The sequence below is a fragment of the Ceratotherium simum genome, chromosome 2, assembly GCF_057802395.1.
Source record: "Ceratotherium simum simum isolate JZ-2026a chromosome 2, ASM5780239v1, whole genome shotgun sequence".
In the NCBI taxonomy this organism is placed as follows: domain Eukaryota; kingdom Metazoa; phylum Chordata; class Mammalia; order Perissodactyla; family Rhinocerotidae; genus Ceratotherium; species Ceratotherium simum.
The window spans coordinates 51948127-51972100 of record NC_141901.1 but is presented as its reverse complement, the minus strand read 5'-3'; the positions used below and the strand labels follow the sequence as shown (position 1 = coordinate 51972100).

Here is a 23974-nt window from a genome sequence, read left to right as displayed (position 1 = left end):
AAAAACAGAGACTACCAAATTGGATGGAAAAAAAAAATCCTCCTTCCATAAACATGCCTAGAACATAACAAAACCAAAAGGATGAAGATAAAAAGATTACAAAAAAATAAGAACAACAAAAAAAACTGATGCAGCAATATGAACTTTAGACAAAATAAAAATTAGGACAAAAAGCATTAAAAGAGAAAACAGTTATTTTATCATGATAAAAGGAATGAGTCAATTGTACTTTTATGAACCTACAGAAATAAAAAAAGAACTTGATAAAAACTCAAATATAATAACCATTTTGGAAGATTTTGACACATTTATTAAAAACTGATATATCCAGTAGAGAAAAATCCAGTAGTAATACAGACTACTTAAATAAAATTAACAAGCTTGATCTAATATATAGAGAACCCTGCACCCAAACAAATGGAGAGTATTTTCAATACGTTCAGTACAGTTTTCTAAAATGACCACATACTAGGTCAAAAGAAAACTCAAACAACAATTTCCAAGATTTAATATCATTGCTGTTCATGCAGCATTTAAATAGGTAATCAACAATAAACAGATCATTAAAAAGTAGCCACAGGCATTAATTGGAAACTAAAAAAAAAAAAAAAAAGGAACAAATAGCTCATAGGTTAAAGAGGAAATTATAATGTTCTGGAATATTTAAAACTAAAGACAAGGAAAGTACCACATGACAAAACATGTGTGGGATAGAGCAAAGCACTATCTAGAGAGAAATGCATAGCCTTAAGTATAATTATTCTTAAAAAAGAAAAATTTGAAAGCAAAGAAACTAAACTTCCAAGTCATGTAGCTAGTAAAAGAATTACAGAGTAACAAAAATAAGTAAAGAAAAGAATTCATACAATCCATAAAATAGGAAACAAAGAAATATAGAAAAAAATCAGAAAATAAAAACTGGTTCTTTAAAAAACAATAAAGTAGACAAACCTCCAGCAAGACTGATAAAAATGGAACAATAAAAATGAACAAAATTAAGAATGAAAAATGGGGCATAAATACATCTAGAGCATGATTTTAAAAAACCCTAAGAGAACAAAATGAACAAAAGGTTCAAAATGAAAAAAGGTTTATTCCAAGAAAAAAAATGACTAAAAGTAATTCAAGAACACAAAGCCGTAAAAATATGATATCCATCCATCCGTCTGTCTGTCTATCTACCTCTGTAATAAAGAGGCTCCCCCTGCAAAACAAGCCAAGTCCAGATGGTTTAAAGGAGAGTTTTACCAAACACTTCCAACTCATTTCACTAAACTACCATAATCCTCGCACCAAATCCAGACAGGACAGTGGAAGAAAAGAAAATTACAGGCCTATCTCACTCTCTTAGATGTAAAATCTTAAAGAAAACCTTAGCAGGTCACCTCTTCTGTTTAATATTGTATTGGGGATCATGGCCTGGACAATGGAATACTATGCAGCTGTTAAAACCAATTGAAGGAGGTGGAGAAATGAAGAGACTAGGGCAGGCGGCCAGCGTCCCTCAGCCCTGCCGCGTCTTTCCCCACCTTTCCATCCCGGCAAACTGCTGTTTTTCCTTCAAACACCTTGAAAGCCATCACCTCCTGTCCCACAGATTAATCTCTCCTGTTTTGTATTTCCTTTGTACCTCGTGTACATTTGTATATGCAAATATATCTCATGGTTTTGCAAGAATTTGTTTACCTAGACCACAGAGCTAGAATAGAGTGGGATTGCCAAGAAATGTTGAATAGCACTATTCTCCGAAGGATCTAGAACACCCCATCCCCACCTCCTGCATTAAACTGATTAGTACAAAAGGACAAATAATGCTGAGCCGCCACCAGGTCACGGAACAGTTATCGCCCTCCCGCTCTCCCCCCAGCAGGGGCCATGGAGTAGACCCGGCTGCAGCTCCGGAGTTTCTCCATCCGAGAGCATGCCTCACACCCCAGCCCACTTCCTCTTTCCTCTCACTTTAAGCGGCGCAGACACCAATCGCTCGCACACAAAAAATCTTTAACAGGAAGCCCAGAGGCCAGGGGACCGGGCATCCAGCCCCAGACTCGTACTCTGCCGGCCGCCACCCGGCCTTCCGCGCCTCGGAGCGCGCGGTCCGTACGGCCCCCGGCCCCCGCCCGGCCCGCCGCCCGCGCAGAGGCGCCGCCCCGCCCGCTCCCGCCCCCGCTCCCGCCCCCGCTCCCGCCCCGCTCCCGCTCCCGCGCCGCGCCGCACCGCGCCGCTCCGAGCTGGGGCCGCGCGCCGTGGGGCTCGCGCGCCGGAGGGGGCGCCAGGCGAGCTGGCGGGCGGGGGCAGGACTCCGGCTCGAGGCTGGGCCCGGGCCGAGCGCGCGGCCCGCCATGGAGGTGGAGGAGGCGTTCCAGGCGGTGGGGGAGATGGGCATCTACCAGATGTACTTGTGCTTCCTGCTGGCCGTGCTGCTGCAGGTGAGTACCCCCCTGCCCCGCCTGCGCCCCGCCCCCCCTCCTCCTGGCCCCGGGGCCCCCAGATGCCCGGGATCTGCGAACACCTGAGGTGTGGCGGGCCGCCCGCGCGAGTGCGCGGCTGGGCGAGGCGCCACGCCGTGGCCTGGGCCCAAGAACGCCAAGGTCGCCAACAAGGCCTGTCAAGCTTTGTGCCCGCCCAAGCCTCTGATCCTCTCTCCCCTTAGGCCTGTTGGCCAGGTCCGCCTACCCCCTCGCCTCGAGTGGGGAAGGAGTGTGTGTGGGGAGGTACTTCAGCCCATGACCTGGTTAATTAGGGATGCAAAACTATGTTACCTGTAATATGCTGCCAATACGAAAGGGAGTTGCTATCCTAACCTGTGACACTGTCACCTTGGCGTCTGAAACACAGAGAGAGTCCTGATAACCCGCAGACAAAAGGTCCCATCTAGAGCGGCCTCCTTCAGCCCTGGATATCTACTTACCATCTTTTCCTGGATTTTAGGGGACTTCATATTCCAGGGGCTTTCAATGCATGGGATTGATTTCTCTCTGATTTGAGTTCTGCTGGGTCATTCTGCCTTGGGGCCATTCTCTGGTTGAGATTTTTATAAGCCGAATAGTGCCATATACAATGTCTAGTTAAAGAATGGAATCACTTCGTCGTACAGAATTCTTGGAGCCTACTTGCACACCGCAATCTAAAAACAGAGGTTCCATATGCTGAAGGAGACTACAAATACACTTTCCCAGGCAAGAGTTACTCCTCCTTCACCAGGTTAAATGGCCCATTTGACATCAGTTACTTCTGCCAATATTCTAAAGGCATTTCATTCACAAATCCTTTCTTAGTACCTACTATGAGCAAGCCATTTTAATCATTCCTTCATTCAACTCATATTTAATGAGTACCTACTATGTGCTGAGCAGGGCCTACAGTGGTGGACAAATCAAAGCCCCTTTCCCGTGAAGCTTGCTTTCTAGTGGGGGTGGGGTGAGACAGGCAGGCAGATAAATAATTACAATTAACATGTGATGATAGTTATTCTGAGAGAAGTACAGGGTGGGCATGGGTATAACCACCAGTTGCTTAAACCTTGCATAAGGCAACCCACTCGGCAGGAAGATGGGGGTGGAGGAAGGTAAGGGTTGACTTAGTGATTCGCCTTTCCATTAAAATGTTTGCAAGTTCCGTTGATTTCATCAGAGGATTTCACCGCCAGAAGACCTATTCAAATGAAGAACTGATGTATGGAGTCAGTTCTTTCTTTAGCAGGGCAAGTTCTCAGTTCACAAATATACAGTATTCTGAAGTTCTTTTAAGCTTGTTGTTTTAGCTTTAAATGTACTTTCTCTACGGGGAAAAAGTGTTCATGCTAAATCACTAAAGAATATTTAATAGAGAGAGAATATAATTGTAACCATGATGACTGATGTTCATTTATAACACTGTTTCTTTGAGAAAATTTTTTTCCTGTTCTAACCAAGAATTCCAGGAACAAAACTCCATCTCTGAGCAATCCCACCTCCCCATCCCCACACTCCACCTCCTGTGTTATTATCTTCTTACCTGCCTAGCCAGATATCCACTGACCTGGAATAAGTTTGTCTTGAGTGGAGTGTGGCACTAAAAAGGCGCCTGTTCTTGGTTCAGGACCTGTTGAGTTTCCCTCACTTACTTTTGTTTATGGTTGACCCAGTTGGTTAGAGTTTGGTACCAAAGAGGTCTAAGCCCATGACCATGACTGTTCACTGAACCCTGCCTGACATGTGGCCAGTGTTTCCCATAGAAGGACCAGGTCTTAGGGTGTTGGGAATGAGTGACCACATCTTGTAGGTGTGGGCTGGGGAGGTGCCCTAGAGCTGTGCCTATAGCAACAGAGGAAATGCCCCAGTTCCGGCAGAAGTGAATTCTTCACAACTGCTCCCTGTTTTTGAGGACTCAACCGCCCCAGTGAGATACATGATCCACGTGATCCTACGGTTGCCCAAAGCTATCCTGGATATGAGAGTGGCATCCCTCAAAGACCTCTCTACCAAATCTATTGCTGGAGATGGTTTGGGCTAGGGGAGCTGGCCTTCGGAGTGGGGATACTGGGGAGTCTCATTACACAGCTGTAACATGATGCTTTCATCATTCTTATGGGGTTGCTTCCCCCAACAGGAAAAAGTAAGAAGCCCTTTTCAGAGCTGGCTTAAATGGAAGGTGGTTGACGTTTGCTTTGAAAACCAAAGCACTTGTCTACCATTGCTCAAGGAAGTTACACACCAACTGCATAGCAGCACGGCCAGAGAGAGGGAGCCTCTGCTTTGGCAGGAGGCTTTTCTGCATCTGTGGTTTGGTAGTGACCAACCCCAGCTGAGAAACACAAACCTAGAGGGATGGAGATGGAAGCTTTACAGATCCTTTTGCATTTCCTTCCTTCTGGGATCATTATTATTATTATATTTAATGGTTTTAACTCCTGTTACTTCAAACACGTCAAGTTCAAACTAAGAGCATACAACCACATTCCAAAGCCAACTCTGAAGATCTTTAGGTTAACTGTTTTCCTGGATTCTTGATACCATCACGTAGATCCTCAGAAGCTACCTCAATATCCAATTTCCTTTGGCTAGGAGATTTCCCTTCACACTTATTGCAAATACAGTCTTTGGAATTCCCATAGTGGTTAACTTTCAGATATATAAAGAATTGATGCAGATTTTGTAGATTTCTCTTCAGCGTGATAAGATGCAAATGCCCTGATAGTAGTGATATGTGGTTTTAAAGCACATAAGAAAAAAGCTAAAGGAAAAAAAATTGTCTTGTGTAAAAATAGTTGTCTTATGAATAAACAATAATTTCATAGTTAGAAAAATTCTTACTCTCAAAATATATGTGCCCTCGGGTAAGAGCTATTTGTGGTATTTAAATATGAAAAATTCTATTTACTTTATTCCTGTTTCTATTTTCTGATAGTGATTCAGAGTTGACATCATCATCACTTTTTTGTGTTAGTGTATGTGTTTGCTTATTTGCCAGGCTGTCTGGAGGAGAAAGGTGGGAACACCAGTCTTTGTTTCTTGATCCCTTTAGACACAAAGTGAAAATGGGCCCTGCTTCTTTGTTCTAAGCCAGGAGCTCCAGCTCCTTCATCTTCCTTGGGATCATGAATCATAGCTTGTATTATAATTTGCACAGGATTTAAAACGTCCATTAATAGGCAAGGACATGGTAACCTGTAATAAACGTTAGTTTCACTAGGAAAATTGTGATGCTGCTGTGAACCTCAGCTTGAGGTGCAGTACTCTGGTGTTCTGGAATACATTATTTTTACATAAACTCTTAATCACCCTAACTTTGTTTTTCAGATCCTAGAACTACCAGTGCATTCATATCATCCACTCAATAAATATCTTTTCACGGTGTTTTAGAAAGTGGCATGATTGGACAGGTATTTTGCAGAAGAGGAAACTCTAATAGTCAATACATAAAAAGATGTTTACCTTCAGTGGTCATCTGGGACAGGCATATTAAAATGACTATGAAATATCATTTCACACTTATTAGATTAGCAAACATTAAACAGTCTAATAGTACAAGTGTGATGAAAATGAGAAGTAGGAACTATTTCTATTAGAGAACAATTTGGCACCATCTAGTAAAATTAAAAACCAGCATTGGACTCCTAGGCATATGTCCCACAGTATCTCTTGAACATGTGCCTAAGGAGATATGTATAGGTTGTTTATTGCAGCACTGTTTGTAATAACAAAAACTAGTAATCACCTAAATGACTCTCGAAAAGGGACTGGATAATTAAAATATGTTATAAATTTGGTAGAATATAACAGTGAAAATGAATGAACTAGATCTATACACAGCTACATGGATGAATCTCTAAAACACAATGTTAAATGAAAAAAATGAGCAGCGTGATATATACAATGTGACACATACTTTTATTACAAATTTTAAAAACATACAAAACAATACTATATTTGGTTTAGGAATATGTACGAACAATGTGGAAGAATAAACACATGGAATAGATCCACACCCAGTTCATGAGATTGATTGCCTCTTCGAAGGAAGGGAGGGCATGGGTCTGGGGAGGGGCACAAAGGAGATTTCTTCTGTGTCTGTAATATAGTATTTTAAAAATCTGAAGCAAATACGATAAAATGTTATTTACTAATTGTGGTGGTTGGTTCATGGATATTATTTTATTCATTTTGCTTTTCTGTGTTAAATTTTAAAAAAAATGGTAAAGAAAAGAAGATCTGCATATCTGGGAGAGAATGCTATAGTTCACTGTATGAGAATAATAGTTCACTCTTTTATTGATTTTCCTTAAACCTATTATGGCTGTGAATTGTGGTTACTTAACACTTAAGGAGGATGAGGTAGAGTGAGTTTTGTTCAGGATGCTTTATTAAACTTTGTGTAGAACACTGTCACAATTAACCTCTCCCCTCTACTTGCATTTGTCACTGTGTCCCACACTCCTCAGGAGATTCATAGGAAGGCTGATGAAGGCTTAGATGATCTGTCACTGAGGTGGATAGCTGGCTCTCCTAACCTCTCAACTATAAGCAAGTGATGAAGTTCATACCATAAACATCAGTGAAGACCTTATTGTATTACAGTCATTAAGACCAGCCCTCATGCCCCAGGGGATTCTCACCACCACCAGGGGTTCAGCCATGATGAGAACCTATGGCATTAGGGAGAGCTTCTCTGTCATGACTCCAAAACACGTGACCATCTACCAGGGTTCTCTGCTAGTCTGAGCAAGTTTTATGCTGCCCCAACTCTCAATTTTAGTTCTGTTTGACCTCAGACAATGGCCTGGAGCTTGGGTCTTCTGAGAGGTTTATGATAATCTGGGGAACCTTTGCCTGGTATTCCTTCCATCACTTTAGAGTGGGGCACCACAGGTCAAAGAGATCTTAGCTACGCTTGCCCCCAATACGCCCTCAAGAAATCTGTTGTTGTCTATGGACAGACGCTGCCCCCTGGCGTAAGGCAGATGAAGCTGCAAATCTATCAGACCCTCAGATTTCCATCCAGGGAGGTTATGGAGTTACCGAAGCATCTCAAGAATTGGGATATGCCTTGGAAAGCTGGTAGCCTGATGCCTCTCCTGCACCCAAACCCCCAGCAGCATGCCTGGCCTGGGCCACCCACAGCTGCTTCACGTGTGCCCTGACAGCAAAGGTAGTGCCTTACAAGACAGCACAAAAAAACGTCATTAAAAGTATGAAGACAGGCAATGTGAATATGGCAGAAAGAGCACTAGATGTGAATGCTGTGCCACTGTGCTACAAGACGGCTGAGTAAACGTAGGCAGATGACCCCTCCGTCTTCACTGTGCTCTTGGAAATGGCTGGATCATGAAAGTTTAATTCATTTCTTTTGCAAGTTCAGGATTTCTTGAAGTTGCCCAAAGCCCAGGAGTTAGTTGGCATTGTGTCCGTGTGTCCATTTAAGGTTTTCAGAGTACGAGCTTGGTTCAGCACCACAGTTAGAGGCTCCCTTATAAGAAAGAGCCTTCAAATCCAAAGATGCACACAGCTTAGGAATCTCCTCTCTGATTTCCTTGACCAAACGTTCAAACAGAAGCTAATAACTGCCTTCAGGGGAATTGTATGGTACTCAACAAATAAGTATATGGTGATTATAGAAAAAACAGAACTGTGGGAAAGAAAAAAAATCACCAGAACTTCTACCACCCAGAAGTAAAACGTGCTCACATTTTGGAGTATAGCCTTGCAGATTTTTTATTATATAAATATGTACATTTGTCCTTTTTGCAAAATTTATATTTTAACCTGATTTTGTCTCAACAATATTGTGAATGCCTTGCTGTGCTCATAAATGAACAACTACATATTTTTTAATGGCTGTAACATAGTGTTCCAATGGATGGCTGTACCATAATTTGCTTATTCAGTTCTCTTTTGTTGCACATGTAGGTTGTTTGTTCCCTCCTTTTCACAGTTCTAAAACCCACACAGCCCATGCTCTTGAGTCATTCTTTGTCTGTGGCCTTCACTTCTCCCAGTTGATTGTTTACCATTCTTTTCAAGTCCAAATTTCTCCTGATTCCATCCTTCTTGTTCTCCTCAGGAGTTCTTTGTTTCAACTTTATGATAAAATAGGGATTACTAGGTGTAAATCTCCTAAACGTCCTTTCCTTTTACTTCAAAATTAATTTTTATCCTTGCCTAGCACTGTTTCTCCACGGTATCCAAGAGGAAGTCATATCTCCACCCTCTTTCCACGGATATCCTCTCACTTTTGTTCTTGAGTCTGTGTTGCTCCATCAATTATTTCTAACCTGCATTCTCCGACATCCCAAAGAATGGCCTGCCTGGTAGATGTAGGTGGTATGTGGAAATAGTATTAAATAGCATTAACTCATAGAGTGAGAGCGTTATTCCCTTTTCAATTCTTCTTTAATCCTTCTGTTTATCCAAGAAGAAAGTCTCATTTGGTGCTAGCACTTCTCAACACATTTGCAAATATTTCTGTTTTAACAAAGGGAATGAATTAAAATTAAAGAATTAAAGAAGGTTCAGACTTTGGCAGAAAACATTACCTAGTTAGAATTTAATAACGTTATTCTGTTTCCATTGTATTTATTATTCATTTTCTTTTAAAACTTTTTATTTATTTTTATTTTTTTTTAATTTTATTTATTTATTTTTCCCCCAAGGCCCCAGTAGATAGTTGTATGTCATAGCTGCACATCCTTCTAGTTGCTGTATGTGGGACGCGGCCTCAGCATGGCCGGAGAAGCGGTGCGTTGGTGCGCGACGGGATCCGAACCCGGGCCACCAGTAGTGGAGCGCGTGCACTTAACCGCTAAGCCACGGGGCTGGCCCTAAAACTTCTTTTTAAATTATGAAACATTTCAAACAGAATACAGAGAATAATATCACAAACACAGATGTTTTCCAGATTTAGTAAATGCTAATATTTTGCCGTATTTGTTTAAGATTGTATCAGCCATAGTTTAACCAAAGAGACAGGAAGCGGAACTCCTAGGGTGGAGATGTATGTATGTGTATATATGCGTGTGTTTGTATTGTATGTATGTATGTGATTATATATGTAATCAATGAATCATCTATTATGGGGCTTTGACCATATGCAATTGTGGGAGCTGGTTCAGCAGTCCCTGTAAGGTTGTTGTCTTTGTGTCTGATGTTGGAGCTTGAAATCTGCAGGGCAAGCAGTCCTAAAGGAAAGATATGATCTGGAGCCCATCACAATTCACTTGAAGCTGTGTCCCTTCTCATGCCTCCAACCTTGATGAAGCAAATGCCTTTCATCATGGAACTAAATACACAACTGGCCCAGGAGTCAGAGAGGCTGGAGGAGGGTCCAGGGAAGCGTGGATCAGTTGCAGGCCCAGCTGCTCTGCTGCACCAACAAGATGAGCCGACAAAGAAGTGACAGTGTGTGTATGGCACAGAAGCGCCTGCCCCAGCCTTCTGAGCCTAAAAAACAAACTGGCTGTTCCTTTGCTTTCACCCCACTGCCAATGCTTGCTGAAAATATCTCTTATAGCCCACCTTAAATAAAAACTAGCCAACACTTGGCATTGTAACATGGTGTTTGATAGTTTTGCCTGGCATGTCATATCTGTGTTGATATAAAATTTTATTTCTCAGTAAAATTTGCTTAAGTTAGAATATTTGGATCGATTTAAAAGAAGACTATTAAGTAAATAATAGAAGACAGAATATGGGCATGTAAAACTCTTGCAGGGGATACTCAGATGACTGAAGTTTGGGAAAAGCTGAGTTAGCCCTGTAATACTTCTTCACAGAACCCTAAAATATGTTCTTTACTTTCTTGACTCTAACTAGACTATTTGTTTGGCCTGAGGATTCCTTCCCTGGCTTTTGTTTTGACTGCAGCCCCAGCAGTCTTTCTCTACCCAGCTCAGGTGGCACGTGTGCAACATTTTCCTCTCCCCTACTAGGAATTCACATCTACTTTCTCTGTGCTCTCATGAACTTCATTTCTACTATGCCTAATAGAGCCTTTGTCAAAATCTGCCTTGTATTTATAGCTTTGGATATATTTGTTGTCCTCACTTGAATGTATGTGCCTAGAAGGAAACAACCATTTCTTATCCATTGTTTTTATCACCTGAGGCGCCTAATATAATGTGTGGCAAGGTGTTGGTGCTCACAAAAATGTTTTAAAAATTAAACTGGGATAACAGAAGGAAGGTGGTCAGGTGGTGGTATTCTCATTTTATTTGGAGAGAGAGATTGAGAGAAACAGATGAAGGTTAAATAGTGTGTCCCAAGTCTTAATTAGTGGTTAGAACCAAGATTAGGTCCCAGAATTACTGGTTTTTAATCCATCATCATTTTTTTGCTACAGCATTCTGCAAGGAATTAGTTAACAAAATGTATCATAGGCTATTATGTACACAGTGGTGTGTTGGGTTTCTTGAAAGGGTATAGAAATGTAAGTTAGCGTTTCTCTCCTTCAGGAGATGACGAAAATTAGAATTTAACTATATCTACACTGTTAAATAATGATACAAAATAGTATTTCCCCAATAAACATTATAGCCTTTGAAAGCTTTGGAGATTAAGAAAGGAGACATCAGCGTGGTCTAGAGTAGTTTGTTGAAGACTTCAGAAAGAGGGCTGAGCTCGAGCTGAAGTTTGAAGCTTCAGTTTAGAGAGAAACGGGAAGGTCATTTCAGGTGGAAAACATAAAATTGGAAAAAGTATAGAAGAGGGAATAACCTATACTCTTGCTACAGAAAGTGTGGCCCAGACCACAGCATTCACCTCACTGGAGCTTGTTAGAAGTGCAGAATCTCAGGTCCTACCCCAGCCAAAGGAATCACACTCTGCACGTTAACGTTTGGGAAGCATAGATGTATACTGTTTGTATGGTGCTGTACAATTTACTGTTGGCTAGAGAAACATCCCATCTGACCCTCAGAATAGGTTAGTTAGATATGAATGAATTAGATGAAGATGTACTACTAGTGTCCAGTCTTACTGAAGAAAACATGAAGTTTAGAGAGGTTTTGATTTGCCAAAAGTTTCCTAGAGATGAGGTTCAGACTCAGGTGTACAGATTCCATATGCTTTTCGAACTGCACAATGAAAAGTCATGTTTGGGGAATTGGATGGGCTAGTACAGAAAGCTCGAATGGGGATTAGGTAGCGATTGGGCCGTGCGGTAGGGATCTGGCATGCTAGGACATTTATCATGTATCCATTAATATGTTTTGACCAGAAGAGTTTCATGAGGAGTGTCTCAGGTAGACTGATCTGATGACATGTGGATGGGTTAGAGTAGGGGAAGAAGCAGGACTTAGAGACACCAGTTATTCAGGACATAATAATTAAATTTTTTAAACACAAAAAATAGGTAGTATCAGTAAGTCACCCAATAGATATTTATTGAATACCCACTTTGTGCTGGGCACTGGGCATTTAGTCCTGCCTTCATCATATGGTCTTGCTCGTATAATGCTTTTGGTTGAGTCACTTAGATAACTGAGTACTAAGTGCATAAAAGACTAACAGTGATGACAACAATAAAGTCATCTTCCATTTTTTTCTGTGAAAAAAAGCTCTGGCCCCAAAGTTAGGTGTCTCCCAGTCTTATCCTGGTTTTGCTCTTAGTGTTGAACAATTCACTTAATCACTCTGTAGCTCATTTTTCCTACTTAGCATCAACATCATACTTACTATGACTTCACGGCATAAGATGTTGTGATGAGATAATTTATGGGAGATTTTTGGTTTCCTGAGTATAAAAGCTTATAATGCTGTTAGTATAAAATTACTTTTAAAACCTTTTCTTTTTGAAACTTTTAAAATTTCAATCCCTTAGTGCATTTTAGTCACTTTTCTAATTATAATTACATTGAAAGGGGGAAAAAATCCAGCCATCTGTGGCACTTGTTCTCCTTCCCTGGAGGTAGCACTAGAGAAGATAATGATTTATTTGAGATGTTGTTAGTCCTGCTCTGAAGGAGAATGGATGGTGGTTTTCATTGTGGCTTTAAGGCCCATCTGCTGATGGGTGCGATTCATTAGACAAGAATATGTGGGTGAATGTGTGCTTGGGAGGTGTAGAGTAATAGCAGAGAGAAGAAGGAGAGAATATTTGGGAGAAAGAAGCAGGATGTGAGTTCTGTGACATTGCTACCCCTATATTCCACGTGTAGGTGGTGCATCCCCATGACTAGATAAGGGCTAAACCATCTTTGACTTCATGTGACCCATGTATGTGTCTCTGATGTAGAGGACCTAACATTAATCGGTATGTAGAGTATCAACATCACCTCTTTTACCTAATCCTCATGGTGCCTGTTTCCTAGCATTTATCACACAGTATCATAGCTGCCTGCCTGCTCTGTCTCCCTTACCTTTAGCAAAACCAAGCCTGAGCATGTGTGTCAGAGAAGACAAAGGCTGACACTGTTTCATGGAGGCTGGCACTGCATAGAAGAGCTGCATGTTTCCGACCCTTCTGGTGACATAAAGCCATGGTCCTCTATGTTCGGTTGAGGTCCCTGGGGGTGTGTGTGTGTGTGTGTGTGCGTGTGCACGTGCATGGGGTGGGCAATGGAAATGTTGTGAGGGGTGGGAGGAGGGCAGAGAAGAAGAGAAAGGTAGAAAGTGCTTCTCCAGCCTGCAAATTGCTGGGGCTAACACTGATTAATACAGATACTACTGATGAACTAGGTTTCCTTGCTCCCTACTTTGTGAATAAGTGTACATATCAGCACCACCTCTTTGTGTTTGAACTGCTTTCTGCACGTTATAGTTTCTGCTAAGAATGGTAGCCTCCGCAATGAAACATTCCTCAGATTAGAGAACACTTTGGAGCATTTCCTCTTTTACCTATCACATTGCTCATCCTAGAACAATCCAGATAAAAATATAGTGTGTTAATATATTTTCAACAAGCACTTAGTCTGGCACAAAGCGTTAGTGTTTGCTGTTATTATTAGCATTCCATCCTGGTCATTTATTCATTCGTTCACTTGTTGAGTGTGTGATATCATATATCTAGGCCCTGAGTTATTTGCCTTGGAAGCACAGAAGTGAATCAGACATAGATTCTGCCCTCAGTGGGAGTACCTTCCAATACGAAAAATAAGACAAGCAAATACGTAGATAAAATGCAGTGAAGAAACTGATACTGGCTCTAAGAAAGGTCTAGATAGAGCTTTTGGAGGGTTAGCAGAAGCAGAAAAGGGCTTCTGGAGAGTTGGAGAGGAAGGCAAGATGGGAGGAGGTGGCATCTGAGTCGCATCTTGGAAGATAAGAAAGGTTCAGACATTCATAGCAGGAGAAAGGGCTTTCCCCGTGAAGTAAATGGTAGGAACAAAAGCAGAAAAGAGCATATTTAGAAAATATAACTAGTTTGCTTTGCTGGATTGAAGGCTGTGCATTTACCAGAACGTGTTTTTTGTTTTTGTCATCTCCTGAGTTCCCTTGCCCCATTTTTTTTCATTTCTTTACCCATGAATTAAATTTCAGCAGATTCTAATCAGGAGGGGCGGTTACTAAAACGGGCACAAGAGGCTTTGTAATTATAGCTGCTGCTAAATGTGTAATCTATCTGTTCTTGTAATTATTAAGGTTTTTATTTTTATAAGCTGATTGCCTCCTGTTCTAAAACTTCCTTAATAGTATGCAAATAGGGGCCAGGAAGCAATGTAAATCTAGAAGCATGTTTTCCTTTGCCTTTTACAATAAATTATCCCTACAGACTGACCTGTGGCAGCTTTGTACATCTCAAGAGGCCCACAGTCATTCGACTCAAAATGGATTGGGGCTGCCTTATATCCTCGCAGCCTTACTGAGAGTGGAAAAATCACATCTTGGGTTTTACATTAGCTTTCTGTTATGACACACACAATGTCATGACTTCTTTTCTCTTTCCTTGACAGTAATTCCATCATCTACTTGTGATAAATTACTCTGCCTTTGGTGCTTTAGCTTATCCACTTAACAACTGAATATGCCCCTACAGAATGGTGTGGAAGGAGCTGGGAGGCCACTGAGGAATGGCGATATAGCTGTTGGCAAGTCTCTCCACCTTTTTGTGCCTCAGTCAACACATCCATCCAGTGGGGGTGTTACTACATGCTGTAGAGAAATCATGCACTTTTTTTTAACACTTTTTATTTTTTAAACACTTACTCTGCTTCAAGGTATTTTAAGACAAGTTCTAAGTTAATAGGAATAGTTTCTTAAAATAAGATTGTTTCACTATGGAGTAGACTAATTCTATATTTTCTTAATATATTTTAAACTTGAAATAATCATCCAACAATGAGAGCTAATATAAATGGAAATCCATAGCATAAAAAGGCTGCATCGGGCTCAGTAGCTTATAAACCCAATTGTGAATAGCTCTAAAGCCTGGAATAGTCAGTGACAAATGGCGTATGTGCGCAATAAATATTTCTTGAATGAATGAATGAAATATTTTTTTCTTTGAGTGGACAGCTATGTTTAGATTAAACAATGATTACAGCTAAAGGTTATAAAATGAATATCTATACCTGGGATTTTGAATTTCTTTGAATCTTGTTGTAAGTTGTAGACGATATTTTAAAATAGTACCTGCTCAAATACCTATTATGCTTACCTGCTTTAATAAAGTTCTCTCTTTATCTCTCTCTTTTTATATGTAGAGAGAGCATATATATATGTGCTGTTTTCTGAGACATTTAACTATGCCATAAAAAGTCTTCTTGTTTAGGTCATGAATACAAGGCCAAGATATTCCTGTTCCCTGGTGACTGCTTATCTGAACTGAGGGTTCAGAATTGAGGAGAAAATAGCTGGAATGTTAATCTTTAAATCAGAGCCAGTAATGTGCCGGCACCCCCTGCCCACCCAGTGTTGGACCATCTATGAACAGTGTCCTCAGCATCTGATGTATCTCAAATGTAGAAGGAAAACCCTTGGAAAAAGTATAAGGTGCTCTAGAAGTGGGATTTCTGACGGCTCCTTTAGTATTAGATCATGAAACTTCCTTTTAACGTTTTCCTGCTTTCTGACGTGTCTCGTTTCTGTAGCTCAAAAAACACAAAAGCAAGAAACTGATCTTTCAAAGTTTGTAAGAGTACTAATTGCGTTTCTAACCTAGATGGTTTTGTGTGTTTGCCTTTCAGCTCTACGTGGCCACTGAGGCCATCCTCATTGCACTGGTCGGGGCTACGCCGTCGTACCACTGGGACCTGGCAGAGCTCCTGCCGAATCAGAGCCACGGCAACCAGTCGGCTGGGGAAGACCAGGCCCTCAGGGACTGGCTGCTGACGGCCAACGGCAGCGAGATCCGTAAGCACGTGCACTTCAGCAGCAGCTTCACCTCCATCGCCTCTGAGGTAACGCCAGGAGTAGTGAGCAGTGGGACAAAGACCAGGCCTTCGGTCACTGAACGAACGTTTCTCCTTGTTCAAGTGCAGCCACTTTTCCATCTTGTTGATTTAAATGTCACCGCACTTCAAATAACTTTCCAGTAAATGTAAGAGTTAAAGGAGAATATGCTATGAAAACACATCCTTTTTCCTTCTTACTACAAATGGGAGAAGCATGAATTTTACCAACTGGTTAGATGCAATAAGATATTAACCCCAGAGGAGCTGCATTTTGGTTATAGTGTCCTTTTAAAAAGTCAATTAAAACTTTCATATCTTTTCCTTACATCACAGAAATTAACAAAGTAAAGAGAGAGACATATAATGACCCATCTATAACACCTACAGTTCATGTTGAAGTCCAGTCCTCTGTGTAGACCACACGGGGCACCTTGACTGTACAACATAAAATGCAAATACCTAGTGTGGCATGAAGCCTTGCTTTCAAGGAGGCTTTGCTGGCCAAGAAGGTTCTGGTAAGGACGAAACCTTCTGAGCCAGCCAGAGGTAAACAAGCTGAGGATAGAGTCTGGTGAACAGAAGCCCAGGGATCAGCTCATGCTCAGCTGGAAAGCACATGTACTGGTTCTTAAAATGTTGAAATACTCTGTGCCCTTTGCCTGCTCCCTGCAAGCTATCCATTTGTCCACTGCCACCCTGGCCCAGCCCTTGGACTCTGCAACCCAGTGACTATAGGGTTAACGCTTGGTGCAGCAGAGGGCCTCCAGGACCCTTTCCAGCTCTCAGTTCTGACTGCCATGCTAGTCAGCTCCCCTAAAATCTATTTGGCTGCTCCTCTGCAGGGACACCAGAGTGCCTGCCAGATGCCCTGCCTACATTTCCAGTCCACCCTTCTCCCCGTGTGTGTGTGTGTGTGTGTGCGTGTATGTGTGTGTGTCTGTGTGTATGTGCACCATGGCATCAGTCAGCCTTTCCTGTTGTTGACTGTTTTGATTCTCAGCCTTGGGGTGGAGCATACTAAAAATAGGAGAGACATGCTGAAGGCAGTATTTGCTTGGCCTTTCCTTAGGAGGTTCCCATTTGAAGGAATAATTACTGGTTTAACTTTTCGAGCTGTTGCCTAAGTGGTGTTGCTATGATAACAGTCGAGTCACGTCACCCCTCACTCAAAAACCTCCAGTGATTCTCCCACCACACACAGAAAACAGTAAAGCCCTACACTCAGGGCCCTTCACCTTCCACAGCTTGGTCCTGGGTGTACTTTTCCAGCCCCATTCTGCACTTCCCTCTGCCTCCCCTGTTTCCCACACATGCCCTGAGCCCTCAGGGTGCACCTGTTACCTGGGTCGGGAATGCCCTAACCACTCACCCTCATGTCTACCTGGTGAAATCCTAACCTACCCTCTACTGCTCACTGACTGTCACCTTCCCTGTGAAGTCTTTCCCAGCTCACTTCCCAGAAGAAGTAAATACACTTTGTTTCCACTCCAATAACACTTTGTTTGCACTTACGGTACACACTGTAGTTTGTGGTTCAACTCCATTTTTTTTACGTCCTTTGAGGTCAGAAACCATATGTTGGTCATCTTTGCATCTCCATGGCCTACTAGCAATAACAACAATAACTACCATCACTACAAGTAACCAACACTACCAACCTATTAAAATATCAAGTAGCATTGTATAATGATGACTATATACCAGCCATTGTATAATTTACAACCCTTATCTCATGTAACCCTCACAATAATTTTATGAGGTAAGCATTATTTTCCCCATTTTTACAGATGAAAAAATTGAAATTTCTTGAGGTCAGTGTTAGCTAATAAGGGCAGAGCTAGGATTTGAACCCAAATTTGTCTTAGAAGCCTGTGCTCTGAATTATTGTACTTTTTAGGAACCTATCCAATCCAAATTGGTATGCACATCCCTCAGTTCTTTTTGATAGGTAATAGTAACCAACAACTTAAAAAAATTTTTATTTGGAAATAATTTCAAACTGACAGAAATTTCAAGAATAATACAAAGAATACTCTTATATCCTTTAGTTTCAACTATTGTTAATATTGTATCTCATTGGCATTACTGTCTTTCTCTTAATTTTTTTCCTAAGCCGTTTGAAAGTTACATATACCGGTGTTCTTTTACACCCAAATCCTTCAGTGTGTATTTCCTGAAAATAAGGATGTTCTCTTACATAACTACAGTACAGTTATCGACTGCAAGAAATTTAACATTGATACTATAGTTTAATCTACCATGGTACCCAATTTTGTCACTTGACCCAATGATGTCCTTGATACCATTGGTGTCCCCGCTTGTATTGAATTCATTTTAGGATCACATATTACATTTAGTTGTCATGACTCTTTAGTGTCTTTTCACCTTCAGCCTTTCTTTTTTTTTATGACATTGATACTTTTGAAGAATACATACTCCCTTGCTTTTTTAAGATAAGACTATTCTTCATTTTGGGTCTGTCTGACGATTCCTCATTCAGGTTGTGCATCCACAGTCAGGACAGTAGATAAGAAATGTTGTGTCCTTCTCAGGGGATCACATCTAGAGACACATAATATCCATCTGCCCCTTTTTGGTGATGTTAATTTTGATCATCCAATCCAGGTATTGCCTGATTTCTTCCCTGTACAGTTATTATTTTTTTCATTTCAAGGAATAGATAATCTATGAGGGATCACTGAAGATTATGCAAATTTACTATTCCTCATCAGAACAGCCCCCCCCCACCAATTTAGCATCCTTTGATGATTCTTTTGTAAACTAAGCTATAACTATGATGCTTGCAAAATGATTTAACGCTAGCACTTCCTCCATATTTGCCAGTTGGCATTCTGCTTTCCTTTTTTTTCTATTGAAGTATAATGGACATGTAACATTATATTAGTTTCAGGTGTACAACATAATGATTTTATTTTTATATACATTGCTAAATGATAACCACAATAAGTCTAGTTAACATCCATCGCCATACACAGTGACAAAAACTTTTTTTTCTTGTGTAAGAACTTTTAAGATCTGCTCTCTTAGCAACTTGCAAATATGCAATACAGTATTATTAACTATAGTCACCATTACGTCCCCAGGACTTATATATCTTATGACTGGAAGTTTGTACCTTTTGACCCCCTATGCCCATTTCACCTACCTCCCCTTCCCCCCGCCTCTGGCAACCACAATATCTGTTTTCTATATCTATGACCTTGGTTTTTTTTTGTTGTTGTTGTTTTTTAGATTCCATGGCATTCTGCTTTCTGCTATAAGCAAAAGCCCTTTCATCTGCCTTGTCTTTCTGTCTGCCTGCCTACCTGCCATCTCTCTGTCTATCTATTTACCTACCTACCTATATATCTATCATTAGTATGTACTGGTGGATTCCTATTCTTTTCAATTACTTACAATTTGTTACAGAGTTTAATTATTTTGGTGCTCAAATTATCCCCAATTTAGCAGTGGGAACCTCCTCAAGCTGGCTCTTGTGTCCTTTTTTTTTTTTAATTAAAGATTTTATTTTGAGGTAATTGTAGATTTACATGCAGTTGCAAGAAATAATATTGAGAAATTCCATGAACCCTTTACTCAGTTTCTCCCAATGGTAGCATCTTGCAAAAATACAGTATAATATCACAGCCGTGATAATGACTTTGATATGGCTAAGACACAGAACATTTCCATCACCACAAGGGTCCCTCATGTTACCCTTTTATAGCCACACCACCCCCCCTCCTTCCTCAACCGTGTCCAAAATACCTGGAAACACTAATCTGCTCTCCTATACTTTAATTTTGTCATTTTAAGAATGTTATAAAAATGGAATCATATTCATTGTAACCTTTTGGGATAGGCTTTTTTGACTCAGCCATAATTCTCTGCAGATTCCTCTAGGTTTAGTTATATTACTTAGTTATATAAGAAGTCCTGGAATTGGGTAGATTGATTTCTCTCACTTTATTCTTTGTCAAAATTGTTTTAGCTATCTTAGTTCCTTTGGCTTTCCATATAAATTTTATAATAATTTTTTCTCTATGTACAAAAAACATTTTTGAGATTTTGATAGGAGTTGCATTAAACCTGTATATCGATTTGAGGATAATGGACATCTTTACTCTGTTATATCTTCCGACACGAACACTCTATGTGTTATTTAGAGATTCGATTCCAGGGTTTTGTAGTCTTTAGCATACAAGTTCTGTATCTGTTGTGTTAGATTTACACCTAAATATTTTATTTTTTTGAGTGATTGTAAATGGTATTATATTTTAAATTTTCATGTCCTTATGTTCATTGCTAGTATATAGAAATACAATTGATTTTTACATTTTAATCTTGTAGCCTGTGACCTTGTTGAACTCACTTATTAATTCTAGGAATTTTTTGAAGATTCTTTGGGATTTTCTAGATAATTGTGTCAACAATAGAGACAGTTTTATTTCTCCCTTTCCAATCCATATGCCTTTTATTTCGTTTTGTTGCCATATTGCTCCAGCTAGAACTTCCAGCACTATATTGAATAGATGGTGAGAACTGACATCCATGCCTCGTTCCCAGTCATGGGGGAAAGCTTCAGTCTTCAACATTAAGTATCATGTTAGCTGTAGGTTTTTGTAGATATTCTTTATTAAGTTGAGGAAGTCCACCTATTCCAATTTTTTTTTTAGTTTTTATAGTGAATATGTATTGAATTTTGTCAAATATATCAATTTGCAGTTTTCTACATTAATTGCAATGATCATGTGATTTTTCTTCTTTACCTTCTAATATGGTGGATCACACTGATTGATTTTGAAATATTAAACCAGCCTTGCATCTCTGGATGGCATATAATTCTTTTTATATATTGCTGAATTCTATTTGTTAATATTTTGTTAAGTATTTTTGCTTCTATATTCGTGAGAGATATTGGTCTATAGTTTTTTTTGTACTTTGTCTGGTTTTGGTATCAGGGTAATACTAGCTTCATAAAATGAGTTAAGAGGTGTTCCCTTCTTTCTATTTTCTGTAAGTGATTGTGTAGATTTGGTGTTAGTTATTTAAACATTTGGTAGAATTCTCCAGTGAAATCATCTAGGCCTGTAGATTTCTTTTTTGGGAGTTTTAAAATTATGAATTCTATTTCCTTTAAAGGTATAGGGCTATTTAAATGATCTGTTTTGTATTGTGATTTGTGGCAGTTTGTGCTTTCCAAAAAATTGATCCATCTTATCTAAGTTGTCAAATTTATGTGTGTGGAGTTGTTCATTGTATTACCCTATTTTCCTTTTGATGTCTGTGGAGTCTGAAATGATATCCCCCCTTTATTACCTGTTATTGGTAATTTATGTCTTTTCTCTTATTTAATTACTTGTCAGTCATGATAGTGGTTTGTCAATTTTATTGATCTTTTTAAAGAACTAGCATTTTGTTTCATTGCTTTTTCTCTATTGTTTTTCTCTTTGCAATTTTGTTGATTTCTGCTCTTATCTTTACTATTTCCTTCCTTGTCTTGCTTTTGGATTTTTTTTTCTTTTTTAGGTTCTAGAGGTGATAGCTTAGATTATTGATAAGAGTCTTCCTCTTTGCAAATAATAAGCCTTTAGCACTATACATTTCCCTCTCAGGACTGCTTTAGCTGTGTCGCATAAATTTTGATATGTTGTATTTTCATTTTTATTTAGCTTAATGTATTTTTTTTCTCTCCTTGAGACTTCCTCTTTGACCCAATGATTATTTAGAAGTATGTTGTTTAGTTTCTTAGTGTTTGGAGATTTTCCTGTTAGCTTTCTGTTTTTGATTTCTAGTTTGAGTCCATTATGGTCAGAGGACACTCTGTGTGATTTCAATTCTTTTAAATTTGTAAGGTGTCTTTTATGGCCCAGGATGTGGCCTCTCTTGGTATATGTTCTACTGCCACTTGAACCAAATGTATATTCTGTTGCTGTTGGATAGAGTGTTCTATAAATATTGTTTAGATCCTGTTGATTGATGTTGTCGTCGAGCTTTTCTGTATATTTGCTGATTTTCTGTCTGGTTGTTCTATAGATTGTTGAGAGAGGAGTGTTTATGTCTTCAATTATAATTGTAGATTTGTTGATTTCTCCTTTCACTACTCAGTTTTTGCTTCATATATTTTATAGCTCTATTGTTTGGTGTATACATATTTATGATTGCTATGTCTTCCTAGTGGATTGACCATTTTATCATTTTGTAATGTCCCTTTCTGTCTCTGATAATTTTCTTTGTTCTGATATGTGCTTTGTTTGATATTAATACAGCTACTCCTTCTTTCTTCGATTAGTGTTAGCATGATATGCATTTTTTCCTCCTTTTACTTTCAACTTGCCTATATCATTACATATGAAGTTAGTTTCTTGTAGACAACATGTAATTGGGTCACATTTTTTAATCCACACTGTCAATATCTGTCTTTATTTGTGTATTTAGATACTTTACATTTAATGTGTTAAGAGATTCTGGGTCTTATTTAAACCTTCTGTTTCAGCTGACTTTCTGTGACACTGCTCTGGCACAGGAAGAGGGGAGGGGTGCCTTGTTACTACCAGGTGGTGGTGGAAATCCAGTCTCCCCGAATGGTCTCTACTGACGTTGGTGGAGGTGGTGGTGGTGTGTGTGTGTTGAGGGATAGTTCTTCATTGCTGTTTGGCAAGAATGAAAGTGCTGGCTTCCTACTTGTCTTTTTCTGACACTACCCAACTTGGGTGGGGCGGGGTGACTCATTACTGCCTGGCCAGGAGGAAAGCCTAAGTTCCCCACTCAGCCTTTGCTGGTGGGAGTGGGGTTGGAGTGCCAGTTATTTTTGTGGAGATGATTGGCTGGAATAAAGCAATTATTATGTAGACGTTTCCTGTCTTGCTGGGCTACCCATCTTCCTGGGCCTTTGGCTAGAGAGAGCAGGCTCTGTTGGAGCTTTTTTTGTCATTCCCTTTAGCATTTCTGAGTTGCTGGCTTCTCCAGCACCCAGTATGGGGTATGTGAGGCAAAGAGAAATCAGGGAACTCACCTTGTGTCATTCCTTCGGTGCCAAGGTCCCTAGCTGGTCTTCTCTCCACCTTTCAGAGTTTTCTTATGTTTGTTTAGTATATATTGTCCAGGGTTTTTAGTAGTATGTAGTAGGAGAAATAGAGAAAAGTACATTTACTCCATCATCCTGGAATTGAAAGTCCTTCTGTGTCCTTTTGACGTGCCCATCAATTTTTTTTTGAACATTTCAAAAATTTTTGGCATAACAAGATATTCCAGGTTCATCTTGCACCTCCCTGCCCCAACCGTGGTATTAGCCATTTCTCCAAAATGCTCTGGTTCTGTTTATTGCCCCCTATGGTGAGAGCCATAGGTCTGCTCTCCAACAAACTCATTACCACTTTATCATGAAAGTGAATCTCAGACCAAATTCTGCTACACATATAAACACTTATTAACTAAATTATTATTATCAAAAAAGCACAAAATAAACTATCTTGCAGGCTTAAGAAGTCCTCACTTTCTGGTTTTATAGGTGTTCTGAACACTGCATGATAGGTTACTATGGACAGACTCCGATTTTCCATAGTCAGGGTACTGACACTCCCCTCTTCACCAGCATCAAGCAGAAAGAATCTTCCAGAGTTCATATTGGCTTAGGACCAAGGAGGGATTTTAGTCTAGGGCATCACCCCTGTAGATAAAAGTACAGACCACACTGGATTATGTCACAAATTCATGGAGGGGTAGTGAGTGTCTCTAAAATATATTGAGCTACCCATATATCTTAAATATCTTTAATTTCACCAGGGATAGTCCATTTTTCGTATTCATCATTGCTAGTCAACAGGCGACTAATTTAATCAAGAATAAGCAAAGCACCCATTGTTGATAGAGACAATGATTACAGAAGCCCTTGTAGTAGCTCCCTCTGGAGAATGGGCATTCTGAAGAGAAGGCCAGCTGACCACCCCTGGACAATGCAACCTTGATTAAAATGCTTATGGTACCAGGGTGAAGCTTGACCTAAGTAACTTATGCAGAATATCATACTGTATGTGCTTAATACTTTAAAGTAAAGTAGATAATATACCAATACTATGCTTCAGCGCAGCAAACCCTCAACAAATTTCAATGGAATTGAATTAAATTAATACTAGTGAAATCTATAATTAGGAGCCCTTTTAGATATCA

General features: G+C 40.0%; 1 protein-coding gene across 5 annotated transcripts in view; it reads left to right on the top strand.

The window, feature by feature from the left end:
• The first annotated feature begins 2226 nt into the window (after positions 1 to 2226).
• SLC22A15 (solute carrier family 22 member 15) overlaps positions 2227 to 23974 on the top strand; it is a 71551-nt gene continuing 49803 nt past the window's right edge. For 3 of the 5 annotated variants that reach the window (XR_015555531.1, XR_015555532.1, XM_004420619.3), the window contains exons 1-2: positions 2264 to 2429; positions 15599 to 15811. Coding sequence is in view for 2 of the 5 variants with exons in the window: in XM_004420619.3 (XP_004420676.1) it covers positions 2343 to 2429; positions 15599 to 15811 (300 nt within the window). In the remaining 3 variants the exon portion in view is untranslated. Of the gene's footprint in view, positions 2430 to 15598; positions 15812 to 23974 lie in introns of all 5 variants that reach the window. The other 2 variants (XR_015555533.1, XM_087444916.1) reach the window with 1 other exon arrangement.